Below are 26985 nucleotides of genomic sequence, written 5' to 3' on the forward strand. Positions count from 1 at the left end.
TATATGTCTGTCACAATACATTTGAACAGACAGTATGTATTTTATGTTTATACAATTTTTAAATTAATATATCATAAACAATTACTGAATTACACCTGAGCAGTGGCATCGTGCACCAACGATTTTTGAGAGGGCACTGATGTTCACTGTGTATATACTGCTTAGGTGTAATTAAGTAATTGTTTATGAAATATGAATTTATAAACATAAAATACATGCTGTCTGTTCAAATGTATTCTGACAGACACACATTCTAATGAGAATGCCTTCGTAGAAATAAATGAGTAGCAACACTAATTTATTACATATCAAAACATTATTGGAGGTTTGGGGCCACCCAGATAGCTTATGATAGCAAAATGTGATTAATTGCATGAAATTAGCTTCAAAACTGCAACATTCTCTCTCAGCATCATGGCAAATAAATTTAGAATTGCAGGAAATTAGCTTTAAAACTGCAACATTTTCTCATAGCTTCTTGACAAAATGTTTAGAATAACATGATAAAACGGGACCTTTTTCAACAACCTGGAGGTTGTTAGTCCGGCCCTGATTCTCCACATTATTTATTTATTGTTGATGAACAAATATGCTATAAAAAATATTTACTAATATTTTGTAAGTAACAAAATATGCTGCAAAATTAAATACGTTACGAAACAAATGCAAACAAGTGAAACTTTGTGAAACAAAAAGCATGTACCTGCAACAAAGGCTCAGAAGTGCAAGTGCCTTTTGAATTTTGAAACAAAAAGCATGTCATGACGTATCTATAAGCTAACACCACAAATTAAAAATAAGAATTTGTGACCTGTTTTATTATTTGTATCCTATTCAAATTATAATGTTACTTTTGCAGAATTAACATTAATTATTTGAGCCCTGCCCATTGCGCGCTATCTACACAAAACAAGCTATAGAGAGAACACAGATGAATGAACGCTAATATTGAGTCCAATCCGTGCATTTGAATGAAACTCCATGGCGGATTTTACTACTCGCTTTGGGCTATCGTGTGTCAGGCAAAGTACTGTACGTGCACATCAAAAATGTGGAACTGGGTAAGATTATCTATTTGTAAATGGTCATAATAGGCTATAGAACACATACGGCATTCTATTATAAGACTAGAATCAATAATCATATACATTTAATTCCAAACATAAAGGTAGGCTATATAAACCTACATTTCCATCCATGTACAACCAACATATCCCGAAAGAATCAAACAGGCACTGCGGAAAATAGACTAGCATAGGCTAGGCTATTTATATGTTCTGTTTAAATTTATAGGCTTACCAATAATCTAATATAACAAATTGTTTTGCATTGTAAGCACAATGCATCCAATAATAAAATGTTGTAGCTTACTGTGATTGTAATTATTTGCTTGCTAAATGTTTATCCCGGACATAAGACTTAGGCTACCTATTTTGAATTCAGAGGGAGCTGGATTCTAAAGTGTTTTTAAATTTCAAATAACGTTTAGGCAACTGTTATATAATTCACTACTCCCAGGGAATAACAAATAAATGAGCTCTTCTTCCAGATATCGCACTTATTAGGCTACTACACAAAATTATATATGGAAAGTTGATATAGCCTGTAGGCAGAATAATGTATATTTACTTTCCTTTTATTACCCTATAGACGAATATGGAACGTTATAACCTAATGACCATCAATCATACCAAATAGCTTAATTTAAGGCAACACCGTTGGCTACATGGTATAACAGTTATAAAGGGTTTAGCTGTATGTAGATTATAAACTCTTAATTAATATATTATAAATGTAATGTAAATGTAATAAACAGTTATAACACATTGGTTGAAACTGTGTGTTTGTTATGGTGCTTGCCCATGACTGCACGGGCAATAATAAAAGTAGCCTAATAATTAATAACAGTAGCCTGGTCATATGTCAACACACAATTTGGCAAATTCAGAAATAACAATCTCACAAATGTTTATTACCGATTTACAAATGTAGCCTATACAACGGGAGCTATAATTAACCGTTTACAAACGATTTATAACCTTTTGTTATACTTTTTTTTGCAGGGATGCGTCTTTTTATTAGGCTAAATTACATGTAAAATTATCTTAACATTGGTTATCCATGTCATTGGCTGCTTGCTCCATTCCAGCTTTTCTCCGTGACTTGCCGTATGCTTAGTGCTTTGTGTTTCTGTGTGAGCGGAGCTTACTCTTGTTTACAGCAGTGATTCTACGGACTGGAGACCGAAAACGAGGGCCAGTGATAGGATTGCTGCTTACTTGAGCTATACGGGAAAACAAAAAAATACACATCATCACCCATAAATGGCTCACAGGACATAACGGAAGCTTGAGTTTGGTGCAAGTATACCATACTACACCCCAACCGAAGCTCTTAAACTTGATAGTCTACTGTTGCGTGGCATAAGTCTTTTTTTCAGCCGCAAAGGAGACGATTGACTGCGTTAACAGCGAAAACAGACAGTGCAGGGGGCGGGAGAAAAGGGGGTGAGATTGGTGAAACAATTTCTGTTGTGGAGGATATTTTGGATTGCGCCCTGTTGGAAAGGCTCATTGAACGGAGTTACGTTCTCATTCATTTCCATTTTCAGCTACCACCCTGTGGAACTGGCCGTAGATTCTCCTTCTAATTCTCATCACTCAGACGGAAATGAATGATAGAAGATTGGAATTCCCTTTGGTCTACTACAAGTGAACGTTGTTCGATTGCGAGTCATAAAAACTCCTGCGCACAATTACTGGGGTTTCAAGAAATGGAGACTGAGGATGCGGATTACCATCATCTGTCGAGTGAAATCAGTGGCACGAATGTCTTGCCAGCAATCCTTAAATCATTGTGTCGTTGGCAAGAATAACGAATTGTTTTAATTTATTTAATCTTATATATATTTTTAATATATAGGCCTAGGCTATATATAATTCCACCAAAACACAAAACTTGGAAAAATAGTAGGTTATACTCTGAACACGAATTTGTATCGACCTGTCAAACAGTGTAGCCTATTTGCTGGACCACGTTTTTTTTTCTTTTTTACTTTTTGTGAACTCGGTGGCATCATCTCCCCTTTCCACTATTTTGGAATTAAGTTATTTGCTTTTTAGAGAGGTGAATAATTAATTGATCAGGAATGAGATCTGGGACAGAGAGGAATACTTTGACCTTGTTTTGGGGTCTGATGCTATTTGTCTCCACTATCTGCCTATGGACCGCAAATGGAGAAAGTAAGTGCCATTGTGATGTCCTACTCAAAATAATACGGTATACCTTGTCAGGTTTCTTCGGGTTTATCCTCATTCATGCGAGCCGTTACAATGCAACAATGTTTTGTCGCTAATGGTTTAACATTGTAGCTATTTTATGTTATTATTATTTAGTTACAGCTTTATTGTTGGTCTGACTACAGTATCAGTATCTTGTTTTGGTCCACATGACTGTAAAGAGATACATAGGCCTACATGCTAGGCTACATGTTATTGTAGGCTTCATCGCCAGGCTCACGTCAATTCAGAGATTCATTAATTTGAGAGTAGGTTGAATAGCAAAAGAAAATTGATGATTTTTAAAATAATGCCGTATCTAGCTTGACTTAGCTATGGAAATAGCTGAAAATATGGTCACATTGCATATTGTAAACATATATCACATTAGGCTTTGAGATTGTTGATTTTTCCACAGTAGCCCACAAACATATTAGCCTATATGTTTTTGATTGTGTTTCAATCTTATAGGCTCATATATTTTAGCAATGAATTAGGCCTACACCCGTAAAAATTTGAGCCTTTATAATGATGCTTTCCGGCAAACGAACGAGGATGAATCCATGGATGAAGGTTCGCCTACTACTTCGACCATGTGGCCATTTTGCATTCGTAGCGGTGGTGGTAGCGCGCGGTTTCCGAGTCCCACCAATGTCATTATGTGTATGCACATGCACGCGCATAGTATAGGTAAATACTGTCCTATTGGTTTATCTTAGCTTTTGGCCTTTTATTTTAGCGACAAAAAATGCATATAGAGCCTGATGTCACATCCTGGAGGACTGTGTTAAATTAAATAAGCCTAGTTTTTCACCAGTTTACAATAGCCTATACAATGGAATAGTGTGTCTCTTTATCCACTTCAGTGCATTCAAATAAAGGTACAGTCTTAGAAAAAAATGTGCTATCTAGAACCAAAAAGGGTTCTTTGGCTGACCCAATAGAATAACCCTTTGAATAACCACTTTTGGTTCCGTGTAGAACCCTAACTGGTTCCACAGCTGTTTTTTTAGTTTACTCAACTTTTCGATCAGTCTTACCTGAACGTAATTTTTTTTTGTTGGCCCAAATTTAGCTCCAACTTGAGAAAATGTTGTCGATTTAAAGTTATGTGTTTGCTCAACTTGTCTCATATGCTTACTCAACTAGAAATTATTATTTGGGCATCTTCACTAAAAAATGCTGTGGAACAAGTTACACACACACAGTGCTTTTGGCATGCAATGTTTTCAACATACATATTTGACATACATGATGACATTGTGCATGTTCATTTATACAGTAATTATTATTCAACATCTCCTCACCTGGGATTTTAACTCATAATCTCTTGGTTCACGGCACACCGATCTTCCTGCTACGCCACCAATTCTGTGTCAATGACTGATTTCATCTGTGTTGCTATACTTTGCACTTCAAAGTAAATCTCAGCTCTGTTAAAAGTACACTCAAGTAAAAGTATTATTAAAGAGTAACATTAAAACAAAGTAATATTCCCCATCAACATTAGACAACTATACAGAAAAACCCCACATTTCATAAATAAGTCAATCAAATCAATGATGAGAGAATAGTCAGATGAACTGCTAATTGACACAGACATGGTGGCATAGAAGAAAGATCGGAATGCTGTGAACCAAAAGGTAGTGAGTTCAAATCACAGACACGTTGAATAATAATTACTGAATAGATGAACATGCACAATGTAATCATGTGTGTCAAATATGTACGTTGAAAATATTGTATGTCAAAAGCACTGTGTGTGTGTGTTACTACACAGACTTTTTTTGTGTAAAAATGCCCAGATAATATTTTTCTAGTTGAATGAACATATGAGACAAGTTCAGCAAACACGTCATTTTAAGTTGACTGAGTTTTTGCCTAAGTTTTCTCAAGTTGGTGCTAAAAAAGTTGGAGCCTAAAAATGTTAAGTTCAGGTGACACTTTGACCGAAAAGTTGAGTAAACTAAAACAGGCTGTGGAACCAGTTACTTAATAATAATTAGTTGAAACTACTATATATATTTTTTTGCAGTGTATGCAACCTCTTAAAAGTGGTTCAGTAGGCCTATTCAGCCTATTCAGAAACAAGGACAAAGTCATTGGATACTCAAGTATCCAAAATGATTGTTAATATGCCAGAAGTAGGCAAACAAGTGGTGGAATGCATATGAAATGCAGAAGACCTTCTCTGCAAAATTAAATTTACAATTGAGCTATTCTATTGACAATGCCGCCAGTCTTATCCACATGCATGTTCTTTGTCAAGGAAATAAACAGTTCTCAACAATTTTCTTAAAATAATTTATACATAGTTCACACAAGTGCACCACAATGACTTTGAAGGACTGAGCAGCTTGTAAAGATGTGGATTATTTTCCATAGCATAAAACAGTGCATAATTCAATGTTTTGAGGACTGTTGCTGTTGTCAGATAAGCGTTATTCTTTACATTTCCTGTACCTCATCTGTCTTGCAATTATTTTACATTTTAGTCATTTAGCAGACAGTCGTATCCAGAGCGATTTACAGGAGCAATTAGGGTTAAGTGCCTTGCGCAAGGGCACATTGACAGATTGTTCACCTAGTCGGCTCGTGGATTCAAACCAGCAACCTTTCGGTTACTGGCCCAACGCTATTAACCGCTAGGCTACCTGCCAGACATTAACTATTGCTTGCTCTAGTGGTTACCCTCAACAGCTCAGGGAACCTGGGCACCTGGTTCCTGCAACCTGTCATAGCATCTTCCAATTGTGCTGATTTATGTTAATAGTGTGCTTCATCATGTTTTGAGAAGGCTATGAAAAGGCAATGGCTTATTAGTTAGTGGAGAAGACAACTGGGCTTTGCTATAGCTTCTGACATCATCATTTGGAGCCCAGTTTCCAGCCAGCCTTCAAGAAGGGGCAGGTGTTTTTGGAGAGTGAATAAAGGGGTCAAATGTAATAAGGTTTCGGAGCAAGCTTTGCAAGGTTTGCGCAGTATCCAATTTTCTTGTCTCATTCGTTTACACCAGTAAAGACAGGTGGCGGTGTCTAACTAAATAGAAAATAGAACAAATGTTTAATCTAGTCATGTATTATCGGAATGGGAAAAGTCTAATGAGGCTCAATGCATTTCTGAAGACTGTGTCCCCTCTGAATTGAGTATTTGCCCAGTTTGTGACCATTAATAACATTTAGGCTACTGTAACAGCTCACTTTGATCATGTTTGAGTTTGACTGCTGTTAAGCAACTTAGTGGAATCTCTAAGGCTAAACACCATGTGGTGGAGCAAAGTGACCCAACGGTGACGGAATCATGTCTCCTGCAAAATCGATTAGGGGTGTAAAGGTACACATATTTGTACCGAACACGGGGAGTCAGTTCAGTCCGCACTGTGAACCCGAATGAATGCATAAAAAATATACTGAACAAAAATATAAACGCAACATGCAAAAATTTCAAAGATTTTACTTAGTTACAGTTCATATAAGGAAATCAGTCAATTGAAAAAAATGAATTAGTCCCTAATCTATAGATTTCACATGACTGGAAATACAAATATGCATCTGTTGGTCACAGATACCTTAAAAAAAAGTAGTGGCGTGGATCAGAAAACCAGTCAGTATCTGGTGTGACCACCATTTGCCTCACGCAGCGCAACAAATCTCTTTCGCATAGAGTTGATCAGGCTGTTGATTGTGGCCTGTAGAATGTTGTCCCACTCCTCTTCAATGGCAGGTTATGGGAGGAAACTGGAACACACTGTCGATCCGGAGCATCCCAAACATGCTCAATGGGTGACATGTCTGGTGAGTATGCAGTCCTTGGAAGAACTGGGACATTTTTAGCTTCCAGGAATTGTGTACAGATCCTTGCGACATGGGGCCGTGCATTATCATGCTTAAATATGAGGTGATGGCGGTGGATGAATAGCATGACAATTGGCCTCAGGATCTCGTCACTGTATTTTGGTGCATTCAAATTGCCATTGATAAAATGTAATTGTGTTTGTTTTCCGTAACTTATGCCTGCCTATACCATAATCCCACCGCCACCATGGGGCACTCTGTTCACAATGTTGACATCAACCCGCTCGCCCACACAATACCATACACGTGGTCTGCGGTTGTGAGGCCGGTTGGACATCGGTTGGACGTACTGACAAATTCTCTAAAACGACATTGGCTTATGGTAGAGAAATTTACATGACATTATCTGGCAACAGCTCTGGTGGACATTCCTGCAGTAAGCATGCCAATTGCACACTCGCTCAAAACTTGAGACATCTGTGGCATTGTGTTGTGTGACAAAACTGCATATTTTAGAGTGACCTTTTATTGGCCCAGCACAAGGTGCACCTGTGTAATGATCATGCTGTTTATTCAGCTTCTTGATATGCCACACCTGTTAGGTGGATGGAATATCTTGGCAAAGGAGAAAGGTTCACCAAAAGGGATGAAAACAAATTTGTGCACACCATGTCCTGGGATCTTTTATTTCCGCTCATGAAACATGGCACCAACACTACATGTTGTGTTTATATTTTTGTTCAAATAAAAACTAAAAACACTAGGCCTATAGGCTATGCTTATGCTGTGTTGTATGCCTCTTGAGTAAATCTGAGCTGAAAACAATTCTGGCTATTCCATTAAAACAACTAGAGCCTATGCGCACGTTGTTATCAAAATTTGAATCTTAATTGGTGCATTTCATACTGTCCTTTTGTGAGGCGCAGCCGGGAACTAGTTCTGTACGATGGTGAGTGGTGGGGTCGATGAACTAGGAGGATTCTCCATCATTGTTTAAATCTCCAGTTTGGGAACATTTTGTCTTCCCAGTAGATTAAATAGCGTTGGACAGAGAGTACGTCGCCACTGCTCAACGTGAATAAGCTATACAGCTGCCAACACCTCAAACATGTTGATGCATTTACACCGACATCACCCCAATATTCCTACCTGCGGAGCAAGACGGAAACGCAAAAAAACAACATAACTACGTCTCCCCTCTGTACTCAAGCAGCCCTTCGCAGCTGATTCTACAAGAGCGATAGGTATGTTTATAGCTGTGGATATGCGCCCATTCTCGGTGGTTGAGAAGAATAAGGGGTTTCAGCACCTCGTGAAAGTGCTCGAGCAACGTTACGAACATTGTCCTCTCGGACCCATTTTAGCAAGCATGTAGTACCTGATCTATATAAGCAGGTTAAAGCCGAAGTTGTCAATGAATTGGCCAATGCGTCCTGTGTTGCGCATAGTACAGAGGGATGGACCCCCAGGTCTACGGAGAGCTACTTAACAGTGACCGCCCATCAACAACAAAAACAAACAAGTAAAACTACAGTAACTGTTGGCATTTCATTTCCCCCCTGTACCGGAACCGAACTGAACTGTGACCCCAAAACCACAATACCTACCGAACTGTTGGTTTGGTGAACCGTTACACCCCTAAAATCAATACATTAAGGCCCTTCAGAAACGAATGTTCACAATTGCTCAATAAGGGGGTGCCATTTGTTTATTAGTTAAACAATGACATTGTCAGGACCCGGTGCGAGAAACAGTCACTAATAATCGTCAGAACCCAGAAGATGAGGCAGACACAGCAGTACTAGAGATGGTGGTTTAATTAAAGAACAAAATCTTCAGGCAAAGAAACTAAATCCACAATGTCCAAAAATAATGCCAAGAGGCACAAAATGGAAATCCTCCACAATACAAAAGAAACTCCACAAAGTGGTAAAAAACAGCAGGGAAAAACAAACCTCAAAAGACTACTCAAATAATACACAAGAACTAAACCAGAGAACCTCTGGAAAATCCAACAAGAGAAATATCTGTATAAAACAAGGCTTGGGCTGGGGCTGGGGCTGGGTGCTAACTTACAAACACTGAGCAAGGAACTGAGGAACACACAGGGTTTAAATACTAACAAGGGAACGACCCACAGGTGCAAACAATAATTAGAGCAAGAAAAAACAAAAGGTACAAAAAAGGTGCAATGGGGACATCTAGTGACCAAAACCCGAACAGTCTTGGCCAAAACCTGACAGACATTACAACTCACAGATTATACTTACATACAGTCTTTATTGCTGCTGTCTGTTAGTTGCTATTTATTGGTTGTCGGCTGTTTATTTTTCATAGCCTATATCTGTAGTACTTTGGTGGTTGCATTTACGTTATAAGTGAGTATGGGTATCTATCAGAAATGAAACTGACACATGGGTTCTTTAGGAGGGGTGGTTGTTTATCTATGTGATGCCTTGTTGATTTTGTATAGTTACTAGCTAGTGTGTTTGTGTAGCCCTGTGGATGTAATTGATGAGAACTGTGTTTTGTACTACGAGGAAAGGAAGGGGATGTGGGATATTGGAGATGATTTTGACATGGAAAGGAAACAGGGAACGATCTCAATTAGCATTAAAAAAGGAGGAGGACTCAAACAATTGAGAGCTATTGACCAGTGTAGTCAGGCCAGTGTTCTCGCCACTGTGAATCACAGAGTGATTTCCCAGCATCCTGCTGAGCACGACAGAATCCCACCGCCTCTGTAGGGGCATGAAAACTTTTTACTCTTGAACTTTGGGATTCCATTGGACCTCAGTCCCTGAAGCCATGGGTGGAGTTTCTCAACATATAGCTCACCATCATGTGTAGGAGGACTGGAGACAAGTTCAGAACTTTCAGGTGTCAGACCAATACAGCCAAGATAACGGTAAATAAGTGCATGTTTACCATTTCACTTAGAGCAACAAACCTTGATCACTTTCATTACATGGTAAAAGTTTTTTTTTACCCTAAAGTAATATTGATGCCGGCCAATCTGTTTTTACAATATATATGATATTGCCCATTTCCCAAAGGTTTAAAAAAATCAGCAACATTGAATCAAGGGCTATATTTTATGCATAGAATATACAATTATTCTGGGCATAACAAATTAATGGCCATGCTCCATCAGGTCTTGTATACTTTCTACCCTATGCATTTTAATAATCTGTCCACGCTAATAAAAGTAATTAAGCTCGCTTTTAACTCTCACCACAGTAAACTTTCCATGCCATTGCTTCCAAGTATACAGCAAACAAGGCTCAATGATACATTGAGAGGGAGAGAGAGAGAGGGTGAGAGAGGGAGAGAGAGAGAGGGAGAAAAGGTGTGAGAGAGAGTTAGAGAGAGGAGAAAGTTGGTGTTTGGAAATAGAATGTGCAAAAATACTCCCACTAGGGAAACAGACATGGTTTTGTTGATTGAAAGAGTAGAGAGTTTGTGAACTGTTTTATTGGTCTTTGCTGTTCACACGGGCGGTCTCTGGACAGCCTGGCCTGGCAGCAGACAGATGCTCCTATCGAACCCCAGCCCCAGCCACACTCTGACACACACACTATTTGAGGTACTCCTTTTGGCTAGCATGACTCATCATTTTACTCAGCTGCCTCCTTGTTGGAGCTCAAGTAAAGGTTTAAGTGAAGTGTGGGATTCAGGGCTAAAATCACAATTTAGAGTAATGATGCTATCCTCACCTAGAGGGCCTTGAATGAAGACAGATCTCACTGTGTGCGTATTGTTAGACTCAGCTTCCACTGTTTGTTCATGTCCTGTGACTGCTGGCTCCTGTTTAACACAGACGCACTGGCATTTCTATAGCATAGTTACGACAGGACCCATTCCTCCTGGAAAGCAGAATGGCATTAGCTGTTACCAAGGTTATGCAGAATGGGGGTTAGATGTTCCTCTGCACTTGACATCCACGCTCCCTCTCTACCTTTGGCTAAGTGGTACAGAGGACTGTGATGCAGTGGTCCTTGTGACTGGGGCTTGGGCTAGTGACTCAGACATGAATGCATCCTCTCTCTCATGGGTGAGACAGTAAGACTCTAGGGATGTAACGATTAACCAATACGCATCAGTCCCCGGTTCAAATGTTTAAGATGCTAAAGCATTCGGTTTGCGGGAGCCCAAACTGATCCAAAATAAGCATGCATCGGAAAGAAAACCGATTCAAACGTTACGAATCGCCGGTTTATTAATGTTTTTTATTCCTATTGTTTTATTCCCGAAAATAAATCAATTTTGTGACTGAATTGATGTCCTCTCCTTCAGTTCAGTAGCCCAGGGGTTCCAAACTTTTCACTCGCACCCCCTTCCAGCATTGGGGAACATCCCACGCCCCGGCTGCGCGAGCTCGTGCCATATGGGCGCAAGCACTGTTCATGACATAAATTGTTCACCTCTTGTTGGCGGAAAGAAAATGTTGCAGGTTTAAAGCTTATTTCCTGCAATTATGCACATGTTGTCATGGGGTACATAGAAAATGTGGCAGGTTTAAAACAAATTTTCTTGAAATTCTATGTATTTTACCATGTTAAATGTGTATTCATGTGATATTTGAGTAACTCGAACATTACTACAAAATCTACGGGCCAAAAAGCCTAGCTAAAAAATGTTAGCTGACATGAGCTAGTTGATCTGGACATTTCTGACAAGTTATAAATAGCTCTCTAAGGTATACAATGACTGACATGACAAGAGGAATACTGATGATGCACTACCCAATTTAAAAATGTCACCTTGTGCGTTCTACTATTACAACGTTCAAGAGTAATTTGATATACACTACCAGTCAAAAGTTTGGATACACCTACTCATTCAAGGGTTTTTCTTTATTTTTACTATTTTCTATGTTGTAGAATAACAGTGAAGACATCAAATCTATGAAATAACACATATGGAATCATGTAGTAACCAAAAAAGTGTTAAACAAATCAAAATATATTTTATATTGTAGATTCTTCAAGTAGCCACCCTTTGCCTTGATGACAGCTTCACTTTACAAGCTTGACATTCTCTACTTTGAAGAATCTCAAATATAACATATTTTTTAATTGTTTAACACTTTTTTGGTCATTACATGATTACATATGTGTTATTTCATGGTTTTGATGTCTTCACTATGTCCCATAAGGCAGCGCACAATTGGCCCAGACTGTAGTGACGCCTCTAGCACTGAGATGCAGTGCCTTAGAACGCTGCCCCACTCTGGAGCCCAAAATGTGTAGAATTGTGTTATAAAACAGCAATTTTTCTCTGCACCATGCTAAAATGTGTTGAAATGCAGTAAGTTACCTGATATTTATTTTTTAGGATGAATAAATCCCCTCCCCCAAAAACAATATATACCACACACGATAGTCCTGTCCTAATAATTTCTAACATGCTGACCACACCGCCCGCGTTGCAAAATAAATTTAAACGTACATGTTATTACATTCTTGCATCCACACTGCTCGTGCACGCCAACGAGCGTCTGATTTGCCAAGCGCTAAAATAGAAGTCAGTTCTATTTGTGAAGCTGAACACGATGCAAGTCCTGCCTCTCCCATCTCCTCATTGGTTTATAGAAGCAGATACCCACGTGCCATCTCCTCATTGGTTATTCCCACGTGGGTGATTGAAAGATGAACTGAGTTCGGTCGGTAGTCGTGGTAACTATGAAAGTTAGATGCCAATCGCCATATAAGTCCAAAGAAGAAAAAGCCTGGAAGGAGGAGAGATGACTAGAAAATATTTGGTTTACCCTTTTATCTGTGGATTAATTGTCAGAGTAACAACTCACGGTTTATATCCTAGGACAAATTAGCTATCAACAGGCAAGCTAGCTAAATTGGCATAAATATTTAATGCTTTTTGACCTGTTCCCAAATTAACATAATTGGTTCAGAGTTTGTTTTGATATTTCAACCTGCGTGTCATGATCGCGTTTGACGTGGGGGGACAAAATCAATTTGCGCAAGATGGCGCACGCGCGCGGCCGGTTTGAGTACGGTGTAATCGAATTGAACCGAATCGCATCAATTCGTTCCCCTAATCAAACCGAATCGTACACTGAATCGTTTCAGACTAAAACGTATTGTTCCTGTATCGTATCAGAGCCCATGTATCTAGATGCGTATCAAATCATTCATGAAAGGAGAGATGCACATTCCTATAAGAGTCCTACTCTATCTCGTGACTGGAAGTACCCACTGTGGAAGTACCCACTGTGCCTCTGCCCATCCCTCAGCCCTGGTTCCGCTAAGGGGGCAGTGATGCCGGCATATCGTGTCTCACCCCCAGCGAGGGAGTCAGCGCAGTGTGCATGCCTGTGTGTGTGTGTGTGTGTGCCTTGTGCCTTGTGCTCAGCTCTACTCTCTCACTGCAGTCCACACAGCATAGCAGGCAGCCTGACAGGAACTGTGCAGGCAGGGATGGGAAAGTGTGTCACTGTGCTAGTTTATGAGAGTGCAGTCAAATCCTGTCCTACGGCCTCTCCAGGCCGCCAGCTGAGGTTTACAATGCTTAATTAAACACTTATTTAAAGTGGGCTGTCAAGAGTATTTGCTCATATGCAATCTCTGGCCAGACGCATACATGATCATGTACTGTGGCCCACGGGTTTAATAGCCCATGTAGTATTGTACAATTTGCAGTATGATTGCAAGTGTTATCTCTTCTAATAGATTGCACAGTGACAGGCTGCAGATCAAGAGACTGTGGCCAGATCCATATTGAAACAGTGACTTTCATCATTTTTATGATTGTTCTGGGGGAACATCCTCTCTTTGGTAATGTGCAGCTCTTTGATTTGTAACACTTGATATGGACAAACCATATAAATAAGCTGCAACATACTGTGGATGTCGTTTCAAATGGCTGGGGAGGTAATGTTTCAGCCTCAATAGCTCAACTGCTCAACTTAAGTGGTATTGGAATGTGACCTGATTGTGCAAACCCATTAAACATGACTATAAACTATATTTAAAAGACGGCAGGTATGTGTGTGTTTACCCCTTCTCTGCCATGCTGCAGTCGGGCCGAGGTGAGGGTTTGGAGTGTGTGTAAGGGGGTGACAGTGTTGTGTTACTAGTCTGGGTCTGATATCTGAACCTGTGCTTTTGAAGTGAGGACCATGCAGGGGAAGTGGCCCACCAGACCACTGGTCAGATGACTTCCAGCATGTGGGGGATTAAGTCAAGTTGAGGTGTCAGGTGTGAGGGACAAGTTTCAAGTTTTATTAGTCGTATGTACAGGATTACACCTGGTATACACCGTCCAATTAAATCCTTACTTGCAGGTTCCTTCTCGGCAATGCAACAGCAATAAGAAATAAGAAAAGATAAGAATACGAACATAAAGTACATGGCTCAGAATAGAATAAACATTTGAGCACAGTATAAAAAAACAAACCAAGGTTGAGCAGGAACCGGCAAGACTTGTGCCCTCCTCAGCGCTGCCATCTTACATTCAACTCGGAGGGATGGAGGGACCTGGTCCACTGCATTTGCAACTGCTCATCAGGCTCTCACATTTGTCTGCATTAGAGGTCGACCGATTATGATTTTTCAACGCCAATGCCGATTATTGGAGGACCAAAAAAAGCCGATACCGATTAATTGGACGATTTTTATATATATATTTGTAATAATGACAAATGCAACAATACTGAATGAACACTTTTATTTTAACTTAATATAATACATCAATAAAATCTATTTGGTCTCAAATAAATAATGAAACATGTTCAATTTGGTTTAAATCATGCAAAAACGAAGTGTTGGAGAAGAAAGTAAAAGTGCAATATTTGCCATGTAAAAAAGCTAACGTTTAAGTTTCTTGCTCAGAACATGAGAACATATGAAAGCTGGTGGTTCCTTTTATCATGAGTCTTCAATATCCCAGGTAAGAAGTTTTAGGTTGTAATTATTATAGGAATTATAGGAATATTTCTCTCTATACCATTTGTATTTCATATACCTTTGACTATTGGATGTTCTTATAGGCACTATAGTATTGCCAGCCTAATCTCGGGAGTTGATAGGCTTGAAGTCATAAACAGCGCAATGCTTGAAGCACAGCGAAGAGCTGCTGGCAAATGCAGGAAAGTGCTGTTTGAATGAATGCTTACGAGCCTGCTGCTGCCTACCACCGCTCAGTCAGACTGCTCTATCAAATCATATACTTAATTATAATATAATAACATACCAAAATATGAGCCTTAGGTCATTAATATGGTCAAATCCGGAAACTATAATTTTGAAAACTTAACGTTTATTCTTTCAGTGAAATACGGAACTGTTCCGAATTTTATCGAATGGGTGGCATCCCCAAGTCTAAATATTGCTGTTACATTGCACAACCTTCAATGTTATGTCATAAATATGTACAATTCTGGCAAATTAATTACGGTCTTTGTTAGTTAGAAATGATCTTCACTCAGTTCGCAATGAGCCAGGCAGCCCAAACTGCTGCATATACCCCGACTCTGCTTGCACAGAATGCAAGAGAAGTGACAATTTCCCTAGTTAAAAGAAATTCATGTTAGCAGGCAATATTAACTAAATATGCAGGTTTAAAAATATATACTTGTGTATTGATTTTAATAAAGGCATTGATGTTTATGGTTAGGTACATTGGTGCAACGACAGTGCTTTTTTTCGCGAATGCGCTTGTTAAATCATCACCCGTTTGGCGAAGTAGGCTGTGATTCGATGAGAAATTAACAGGCACTGCGATTATATGCAACAAGGACAAGCTAGATAAACTAGTAATATCATCAACCATGTGTAGTTAACTAGTGATTATGTTAAGATTGATTGTTTTTTATAAGATAAGTTTAATGCTAGCTAGCAACTTACCTTGGCTCCTTGCTGGACTCGCATAACAGGTAGTCAGCCTGCCACGCAGTCTCCTCGTGGAGTGCAATGTAATCGGCCATAATCGGTGTCCAAAAATGCTGATTACCGATTGTTATGAAAACTTGAAATCGGCCCTAATTAATCGGCCATTCCGATTAATCGGTCGACCTCTAGTCTGCATATCTGAGAAAAACAAACTATGTAAAAAATAGACTAGAACTGAAAAGTGTACAGGATAGCATAATGTGTTCTGATGGACAGAAACTTGTGGGTGAGTAAATTCAACAAGGTCCAGCCCCAGTGTTTTTTCCCCATCACATTACATTTCAAAGCCAAGAAAATACTTCCTCCTCTTAACAACTTTTCTGGAGTTTACAGCGGGAAAATATACAATTGATCCCATTCCGAGAATGGTCTCATACTGGTCTTTTAAATGGTTTCAGTAACCTCTGATAAACAGATACTGATCTTGAGTTGGGACTGACTTCCTCTCCTGTTATGGGACGCAGCTTAACCGTGAAAGTTCAGTTAACGCAGAATGTGATTTTTTTTTATCTGTTAAGAGATTGCGGCTGATATATTGTGATAGTCAAGGGGTTTACTACCCTTGGATTTTTACTTTGTTTGAGGATAGCAATATGCTTGATTTCACTCTTTCACAGGGTCACCTGTGTGTGTGTTTATTTGTGTGTGTATGACTGTGTGTGGAAGACATTCCTATGTAAGGTCAGGGCAAGGTTATCAATCATAACCATGACCCGCTCGATTCCATTACACGCTGGAGATATGTGTGTTTACTCAGCAGTGTGAACAGTGCAAAGGGACAGGAAGAAGCACTTTATTCTATGTGTGCTTATCCCACTGTGAGGACAGTGGCCAGACACAGCTGTTACACAACAATAGGAAATTACTCCTGTCATGGTTGGCATTTTATTAATTTCCCCCATACGCTCTGATCAAATGAATTTGGACAAATATGAAAATTGTTTAGATATAAAATACAGTCAAAAGGGATGCCAGTGTAATGCACCTTAATTCACCTTTATTGCTTATTAAGTGATAGCCCATCACAACATATGGATCAGGCTTAGCAGGATGCACAGATCCCCGGTGGCTTACCTTTGAGGCAGATCTACTCAAGCCTTTTCCAACGAAATGATTGGAATTCCTGGTGCTTAACACAGTTAATGACTATAACAAGTGGGTGAGAAAGGAGGGAGTAGGAGTCTCTTTCTCCTGCTCTCTCTCTCCCCCTTTGTTGGCGTTATGTGGGAGAAGAGGATGTGGTGTTATGTTGGTTTGAGAACAGCGATGTCGCGACATGTTCAGGTGGAGGAGTGTCACAGGTTTACTAGTACTATTAGACATTCTACTAGTGTGGTCTTTTGTCAATCAATCAATCAAATGTACAGTGGGGAGAACAAGTATTTGATACACTGCCGATTTTGCAGGTTTTCCTACTTACAAAGCATGTAGAGGTCTGTAATTTTTATCATAGGTACACTTCAACTGTGAGAGACGGAATGTAAAACAAAAATCCAGAAAATCACATTGTATGATTTTTAAGTAATTAATTTGCATTTTATTGCATGACATAAGTATTTGATCACCTACCAACCAGTAAGAATTCCGGCTCTCACAGACCTGTTAGTTTTTCTTTAAGAAGCCCTCCTGTTCTCCACTCATTACCTGTATTAACTGCACCAGTTTGAACTCGTTACCTGTATAAAAGACACCTGTCCACACACTCAATCCAACAGACTCCAACCTCTCCACAATGGCCAAGACCAGAGAGCTGTGTAAGGACATCAGGGATACAATTGTAGACCTGCACAAGGCTGGGATGTGCTACAGGACAATAGGCAAGCAGCTTGGTGAGAAGGCAACAACTGTTGGCGCAATTATTAGAAAATGGAAGAAGTTCAAGATGACGGTCAATCACCCTCGGTCTGGGGCTCCATGCAAGATCTCACCTCGTGGGGCATCAATGATCATGAGGAAGGTGAGGGATGAGCCCAGAACTACACGGCAGGACCTGGTCAATGACCTGAAGAGAGCTGGGACCACAGTCTCAAAGAAATTCATTAGTAACACACTACGCCGTCATGGATTAAAATCCTGCAGCGCACGCAAGGTCCCCCTGCTCAAGCCAGCGCATGTCCAGGCCCGTCTGAAGTTTGCCAATGACTATCTGGATGATCCAGAGGAGGAATGGGAGAAGGTCATGTGGTCTGATGAGACAAAAATAGAGCTTTTTGGTCTAAACTCCACTCGCCGTGTTTGGAGGAAGAAGAAGGATGAGTACAACCCCAAGAACACCATCCCAACCGTGAAGCATGGAGGTGGAAACATCATTCTTTGGGGATGCTTTTCTGCAAAGGGGACAGGACGACTGCACCGTATTGAGGGGAGGATGGATGGGGCCATGTATCGCGAGATCTTGGCCAACAACCTCCTTCCCTCAGTAAGAGCATTGAAGATGGGTCGTGGCTGGGTCTTCCAGCATGACAACGACCCGAAACACACAGCCAGGGCAACTAAGGAGTGGCTCCGTAAGAAGCATCTCAAGGTCCTGGAGTGGCCTAGCCAGTCTCCAGACCTGAACCCAATAGAAAATCTTTGGAGGGAGCTGAAAGTCCGTATTGCCCAGCGACAGCCCCAAAACCTGAAGGATCTGGAGAAGGTCTGTATAGAGGAGTGGGCCAAAATCCCTGCTGCAGTGTGTGCAAACCTGGTCAAGAACTACAGGAAACGTATGATCTCTGTAATTGCAAATAAAGGTTTCTGTACCAAATATTAAGTTCTGCTTTTCTGATGTATCAAATACTTATGTCATGCAATAAAATGCAAATTCATTACTTAAAAATCATACAATGTGATTTTCTGGATTTTTGTTTTAGATTCCGTCTCTCACAGTTGAAGTGTACCTATGATAAAAATTACAGACCTCTATATGCTTTGTAAGTAGGAAAACCTGCAAAATCGGCAGTGTATCAAATACTTGTTCTCCCCACTGTATTTATAAAGCCGTTTTTACATCAGCAGTTTTCACAGTGCTTATACAGAAACTGAGCCTAATACCCCAAAGAGCAAGCAATGCAGATGTAATTGCCACAATAGAGTTCCAAAATACTTCTAATTTAATTCACCTTCTCCTTTTATCGCCGATGGGTTTTACACCAATAGCAAGGCCTCAGATAGTCTTGCCTGGCAGAAACTCTATCTCCTCCGTTGCCACAATATCCACCACTGCCCCTGCTCCTGTCTTTTCCCCACCAGACTCCCCCTGATTCTATTAATGCCTCCAACAGGAAGTGAGGCCAAGAGTTTCTCTTTACTTAACAAACAAATTAGTCTTTGTGTTTGAGTTGCTCCACCCCTCCTCCCCTCTCTCTGGCTGGTCGAGGAGCAGGGAAATTCTCAATGAAACAAAGAGGACATGCAGCTTGGTGGCTCAGAAGTGGATCCCCAGAGCTTTAGTGTCGATAGGAGAAAGCAAATACTATTTTCAACGGGAGTAATCATTTCCGTTCTAAATTTGAAAAAAGTCTACCACACTGACAGGAGAAAATAAAGTCCATTCATCCTGATAAACAATGCGCTCACTATTTTTGTCAGGATAGATTGAAAAAGGAACTTCAAGCATGATATTTTGTCACTACTGAAGTTGAATCTATTTTAGGCTAGCCTACTGCTAGAAATAATGAGAGAGTAAATGTTTGGCCTATGGTGCAGTATGTGTTCCATGGATGTCATTCATATGAAAGAAGAGATGGCATCTTTTGGCTTCCATTCATTTTCAATAAAATTCTAATCTAAGTAGCAGTAGATCAACATGATTCAACTGGGAAGCTTTAAAAAAAATAATAATAAAAAAAAAAGTATTTTATTTCACCTTTATTTAACCAGGTAGGCTAGTTGAGAACAAGTTCTAATTTACAACTGCGACCTGGCCAAGATAAAGCATAGCAGTGTGAACAGACAACAACACAGAGTTACAGATGGAGTAAACAATAAACAAGTCAATAACACAGTAGGAAAAAAAATTGTCTATATACATTGTGTGCAAAAGGCATGAGGAGGTAGGCAATAAATAGGCCATAGGAGCGAATAATTACAATTTAGCAGATTAACACTGGAGTGATAAATCATCAGATGATCAATGTGCAAGTAGAGATACTGGTGTGCAAAAGAGCAGAAAAGTAAATAAATAAAAACAGTAAGGGGATGAGGTAGGTAAATTGGGTGGGCTGTTTACAGATGGACTATGTACAGCTGCAGCGATCGGTTAGCTGCTCAGATAGCAGATGTTTAAAGTTGGTGAGGGAAATAAAAGTCTCCAACTTCAGCGATTTTTGCAATTCGTTCCAGTCACAGGCAGCAGAGAACTGGAAGGAAAGGCGGCCAAATGAGGTGTTGGCTTTTGGGATGATCAGTGAGATATACCTGCTGGAGCGCGTGCTACGGGTGGGTGTTGTTATCGTGACCAGTGAACTGAGATAAGGCGGAGCTTTACCTAGCATGGACTTATAGATGACCTGAAGCCAGTGGGTCTGGCGACGAATATGTAGCGAGGGCCAGCCGACTAGAGCATACAGGTCGCAGTGGTGGGTGGTATAAGGTGTTTTAGTAACAAAACGGATGGCACTATGATAAACTGCATCTAGTTTGCTGAGTAGAGTATTGGAAGCTATTTTGTAGATGACATCGCCGAAGTCGATGATCGGTAGGATAGTCAGTTTTACTAGGGTAATTTTGGCGGCGTGAGTGAAGGAGGCTTTGTTGCAAAATAGAAAGCCTATTCTTGATTTGATTTTGGATTGGAGATGTTTAATATGAGTCTGGAAGGAGAGTTTAGCTTTAGCTTTTGTTATGGTCATTATTGTGAGGTTAGGTACAGTTTAGCTCATTGTTCAACTTTGTGGAAATTAGCAGAAAACATAGCGTCAATTAAATGGTGTGTTGACAGGGATCAGGGCTGGGTGGTTTAAAGCAGGACAATTTGTCACTGCACAGGCCCTGTGACGCTGACACTCATTGAGAGGGTGTCCTAAGCCTCTGTAAGAACATTACAGGTTTAGCCAAAGGAGCTCATATGTCAAGACATTTCTTCTACTGATTAGTTCATCTTCCAAGTAGCATTTCAAACCTCTTGTAGATCTGTCGGGTGTTCTATGATTTTTTTGTAGTGTTTTACATTTTAAATTTTAAATTTTTATATCACACATTACTGCCTTGACCAATACCTGCCTTGACCAATACCGGCCTTGACCAATACCTGCCTTGAACAATACCTGCCTTGACCAATACCGGCCTTGACCAATACCTGCCTTGACCAATACCTGCCTTGACCAATACCGGCCTTGACCAATACCGGCCTTGACCAATACCTGCCTTGACCAATACCTTCCTTGACCAATACCTGCCTTGACCAATACCGGCCTTGACCAATACCGGCCTTGACCAATACCTGCCTTGACCAATACCTGCCTTGACCAATACCTGCCTTGACCAATACCGGCCTTGACCAATACCGGCCTTGACCAATACCTGCCTTGACCAATACCTGCTTTGGACAGGGAGTTGGTAATGAGTGTAGCAGGTCTCCCTCCTACTGTGAAAGGGCATATGTTAATAATACTGCTTGTTTTGTTTTGCCTTTGTACTACAGTCCTGAGAATCTTAACACATTCCATGGTATGTCATGGCTACAATGTAGCTCTGCTTCCCTGGTGTGAATGGACTGTTAGAAGAAATCATTATTACATCATTACATACTGTACGTATCAATAGACCCAGAGGAGATGGCTTGCTCCAAGTGTTACAGTGAAATTATTAGCTTGGGTTTATAGGGAGACAGGGGCCAAGCAACAGCCAATACAGGTAGATGTGGGACATATAGTTTTGTTTACATTCTGACAGTACATTTAGTGTTATCCATGAAACACTTAGATTAACAGGGACTGGGTTTTATATGGTTTGTTATCATAGCAGTCTTTCAGTGGTGATATCCCATTATGTATGCTTGTATCCATTCCCACTTGGAGTAATTGACAGACACAATTAAAAGCAGAGATGATTGTCATTAATGAATAATAGATCAAGGTGTCAGTGTGTATGAGTGTGTGTGTATGAGAGAGATAGTCAACTTCGGGCACTTTGGTTTAGTGTGTTGCTTTCTGTGTGCTGAGCTAAGATGGATGGGATCTTTTTAAACACGGGTTATCCCGGTAAAGGAGAGGAACCTAGGATCCCAGATCTTACCAAAATATATTGCAATAGAATCTGAAAATATTGACCCTTGTCATTGAGAGAGAGAACTTCTGACGCCTGCTCAGAATGGAGAGCACACTCACCTCAGATGACCCTGTCTGTTTGTCTCTCTCTTGTCACAGTAAAATTAATAGTTATATCCATAAAACAATAGCAAAATAAACTTTTGTACATGAAGAGAACAACATAAGACATCCTGTTTTAAGCACTATCAAGTCCAGATATTTTCAGAGATGATCTCAAGAAGATTAGATTACATCCTATTAATGGCTGCTGTGCTTGTTATTTTGGTGCTGTCATCTTACAGTATGTCTGGGACTGACTGACAGTGAACCTTTAAGCCAGGTCACTACCTGAAAATACTTGAAATTGGATTTACATCATAGACATGGTAAACAGATTAACACAATGAATAGGTATGCAGACAAATTGATAAATAAATAGTAAAATCAAATTTAATGGTACATTTTATTTAGGTACATTGAATAAAGGAAAAACAAATTCTGTGTTTTAAAATTATTAACTAAGATGTGTAATAATTATGTAATGTGTGATTTTTCTTTCCCTTTCTCTCTCCTCCAGTCTGTGGTCCAAGTATTGATATACGTAATGACATCAGTGAGTTCAAGCGTCTGGAGAACTGCACGGTGGTGGAGGGCTTCCTGCAGATCCTCCTCATCGGAGACAAGACCAACAACCTCAACCAGGAGCTCTTCCGCTCCCTCAGCTTCCCCAAGCTGACCGTCATCACCGACTACCTGCTCCTGTTCCGCGTCTCCGGCCTAGACAGCCTCAGCACGCTCTTCCCCAACCTCAACGTCATTCATGGACGCAACCTCTTCTACAACTATGCCCTGGTTATCTTTGAGATGACCAGTCTGAAGGACATCGGCCTGTACAACCTGAGGAACATCACGCGAGGGGCCATCCGGATCGAGAAGAACCCGGAGCTCTGCTACCTGGACTCTGTGGACTGGTCTCTCATCATGGACGCAGAGTTCAACAACTTCATTGCGGGGAACAAGCAGTCCAAGGAGTGTGGTGATGTGTGTCCAGGCATCACGGAGGACAACGCTCAGTGCATCAAGACCAGCTTTAACAGCAACTTTAACTCTCGCTGCTGGACATCCAACCACTGCCAGAAAGGTAAGGAGCTCTGAGCTTTTCTCTTTACAGTGTGGGCAGCAGAGACCCAGTCAGGGTCACAGAGGACAGCCTGTTCACAGAGCTCCTGTTTATTGCTATCTATTTTTTTTTTCGATCTTTGTTTACGCCTGCAGAAAAGGAGATTTGTTTGTTTGTTTTTTAAGTTTTTAAGGAAGATTATTTCCCAAATACCTGGGGTATTTGGCAGTTTGTCTATTCCACTTGTGATGCAAGCCTTTTGCATAAGTCTCTGATATAGGTAGGTGGGTTCCAGTCTCGCAAACATTCTCAAATTGTGCATTTCTTCCCCAGTGAACAAATCCCATGAATCTATGCAGTGTTTTCCCTTCATTTTCAGCAGGGAGAAGGATTGTCCCCTGTCCAGTAAAAACCTTTCCTCTCTGTTTATTATGGAGGCCTTTTCTTTAGATCAACCTATTTGCTGACAGAACTAAGGATGGGTGCATTATACAGCTCTTGGTATTAAATACATGCTCAGTTGAGGTTACTTTTGCTCTTCCTGTCTGGACCATATCAGGTCAATATTTACTATATCTTACCTGATGTGATGAATAAGTTATGACACACCACACTACAGCACAATTATTTAAAGGCTATGAAAAATGAAGGATAAGTTTCAGGTAGCCTCTTTATAGTTATATTATTAAGATGTATATCTGTCTATTACTCACAGATATAACATTTGAATTAAGTAAATATATAAAATTAATGTCTGGTTGTAAGACTTTAACAGCTAACAATTTACTTATTTAGGACTGGACTCCTTAATTGGTGAAACTGACACGCCTGTTTGGGATATTGTCACGATCGTGTGGAAGAGATTCGGACCAAAACGCAGCATGAGGAAAATAAGCCATCTTCTTTTAATTAAATGAACGAAGATGAACATGAAACGAAAACACTATACAAACAAACAAAACAACAAATGATCGTGAAGCTAAATAACGCAAGTGCACAGACAAGCAACAAACGTTAAACAAGACAACTACCCACAAAAGCCTACTGCCTATGGCTACCTTAAATATGGCTCCCAATCAGAGACAAATGAATGACAGCTGTCTCTGATTGAGACCCAATCCAGGCAGCCATAGACATAACTAGACAACCTCACAATTATCTATCCCATACACAATACAACACCCATAGACTAAACAAAACACACACAACATACAATGCCCACCCCAACTCACGCCCTGACCAACTAAACATAATCAAAATAACATAAAAATAGGTCAGGAACGTGACATAACCTCCCCCTCAAGGTGCGTACCCCGAACGCACCACCAAAAGTCTAGGGGAGGGTCTGGGTGGGCATCTGTCCACGGTGGTGGCTCAGGCTGAGGGCGGGGTCCCCACCCCACCATAATCAATCCCCGCTTCTTTATCCCCCTCACAATGCCCACCCTCCAAATAACCCCACCTAAATTAAGGGGCATCATCAGGATAAGGAGCAGCACCGGAATGAGGGGCAACACCGGAATGAGGGGCAACACCAGAATGAGGGGCAACACCAGAATGAGGGGCAACACCAGAATGAGGGGCAACACCAGAATGACTGGCGGATCCTGGCTGGCTGGCTCTGGACGCTCTTGGCTGGTTGACGGCTCTGGACGGTCATGGCTGGCTGACGGCTCTGGACGGTCATGGCTCGCTAACGGCTCTGGACGGTCATGGCTCGCTGACGGCTCTGGACGGTCATGGCTCGCTGACGGCTCTGGACGGTCATGGCTCGCTGACGGCTCTGGACGGTCATGGCTCGCTGACGGCTCATCCGGTCTGGCGGAAGGCTCTGGCTGATCCGGTCTGGCGGAAGGCTCTGGCTGATCCGGTCTGGCGGAAGGCTCTGGCTGATCCGGTCTGGCGGAAGGCTCTGGCTGATCCGGTCTGGTGGAAGGCTCTGGCTGATCCGGTCTGGCGGAAGGCTCTGGCTGATCCGGTCTGGCGGAAGGCTCTGGCTGATCCGGTCTGGCGGAAGGCTCTGGCTGATCCGGTCTGGCGGAAGGCTCTGGCTGATCCGGTCTGGCGGAAGGCTCTAGCGGCTCCTGTCTGGCGGACGGCTCTAGCGGCTCCTGTCTGGCGGACGGCTCTGTAGGCTCATGGCAGACGGGCGGCTTTGCAGGCTCATGGCAGACGGGCGGCTTTGCAGGCTCATGGCAGACGGACAGTTCAGACGGCGTATGGCAGACGGGCAGTTCAGGCGCCGCTGGGCAGACGGGCAGTTCAGGCGCCGCTGGGCAGACGGGCAGTTCAGGCGCCGCTGGGCAGACGGGCAGTTCAGGCGCCGCTGGGCAGACGGGCAGTTCAGGCGCCGCTGGGCAGACGGGCAGTTCAAGCGCCGCTGGGCAGACGGGCAGTTCAAGCGCCGCTGGGCAGGCGGCAGACTCTGGCCGGCTGAGACGCACTATAGGCCTGGTGCGTGGTACCGGAACTGGAGGTACCGGGCTAAGGACACGCACCTCAGGGCGAGTGCGGGGAGAAGGAACAGTGCGTCCAGGGCTCTGGAGACGCACAGGAGGCTTGGTGCGTGGTGCCGGAACTGGAGGCACTGGGCTGGAGACACGCACCATAGGGAGAGTGCGTGGAAGAGGAACAGGGCTCTGGAGATGCACTGGAAGCCTGGTGCGTGGTGTAGGCACTGGTGGTACTGGACTGGGGTGGGAAGGTGGCGCCGGATATACCGGACCGTGAAAGAGGACACGTGCTCTTGAGCACCGAGCCTCCCCAACCTTACCAGGTTGAATGATCCCCGTAGCCCTGCCAGTGCGGCGAGGTGGAATAGCCCGCACTGGGCTATGCAGGCGAACCGGGGACACCACCTGCAAGGCTGGTGCCATGTACACCGGCCCGAGGAGACGTACTGGAGGCCAGATACGTTGGGCCGGCTTCATGGCATCCGGCTCGATGCCCAACCTAGCCCTCCCAGTGCGGCAAGGTGGAATAGCCCGCACTGGGCTAAGCACGCGTACTGGGGACACCGTGCGCTTTACCGCATAACACGGTGTCTGACCAGTACGACGCCCTCTTACTCCACGGTAAGCCCGGGGAGTTGGCTCAGGTATCCAACCCGGCTTCGCCACACTCCCCTTTAGCCCCCCCCAAGAATTTTTTGGGTGAGCCTCTCGGGCTTCCAGCCTCTCTTACGTGCTGCCTCCTCATACCAGCGCTCCTGGGCTGTGGCTGCCTTCTTCTCCTCCCTCAAGCGGCGATTCACACCAACCTTAGCCCAGGGTCCTTCTCCATTGAAAATTTGCTCCCAACTCCATTCCTCTTCTCTCCATTGTTTTAGTTCCTTTTCTCCTTCCTCAATCCGCTTGGTCCTGTTGTGGTGGGTAGTTCTGTCACGATCGTGTGGAAGAGATTCGGACCAAAACGCAGCATGAGGAAAATAAGCCATCTTCTTTTAATTAAATGAACGAAGATGAACATGAAACGAAAACACTATACAAACAAACAAAACAACAAATGATCGTGAAGCTAAATAACGCAAGTGCACAGACAAGCAACAAACGTTAAACAAGACAACTACCCACAAAAGCCTACTGCCTATGGCTACCTTAAATATGGCTCCCAATCAGAGACAAATGAATGACAGCTGTCTCTGATTGA

General features: G+C 41.9%; 1 protein-coding gene across 1 annotated transcript in view; it reads left to right on the forward strand.

Moving 5' to 3' along the window:
- Positions 1-2206: 2206 nt before the first annotated feature.
- The window catches only part of LOC139539911 (insulin-like growth factor 1 receptor), a 190110-nt gene continuing 165331 nt past the window's right edge, over positions 2207-26985 (forward strand). The window contains exons 1-2 of the mRNA XM_071343302.1: positions 2207-3242; positions 22795-23358. Of these exons, the coding sequence (XP_071199403.1) occupies positions 3149-3242; positions 22795-23358 (658 nt within the window). The 5' untranslated portion in view covers positions 2207-3148. The remainder of the gene's footprint in view (positions 3243-22794; positions 23359-26985) is intronic.

This window comes from Salvelinus alpinus, chromosome 15, assembly GCF_045679555.1.
Source record: "Salvelinus alpinus chromosome 15, SLU_Salpinus.1, whole genome shotgun sequence".
NCBI lineage: Eukaryota > Metazoa > Chordata > Actinopteri > Salmoniformes > Salmonidae > Salvelinus > Salvelinus alpinus.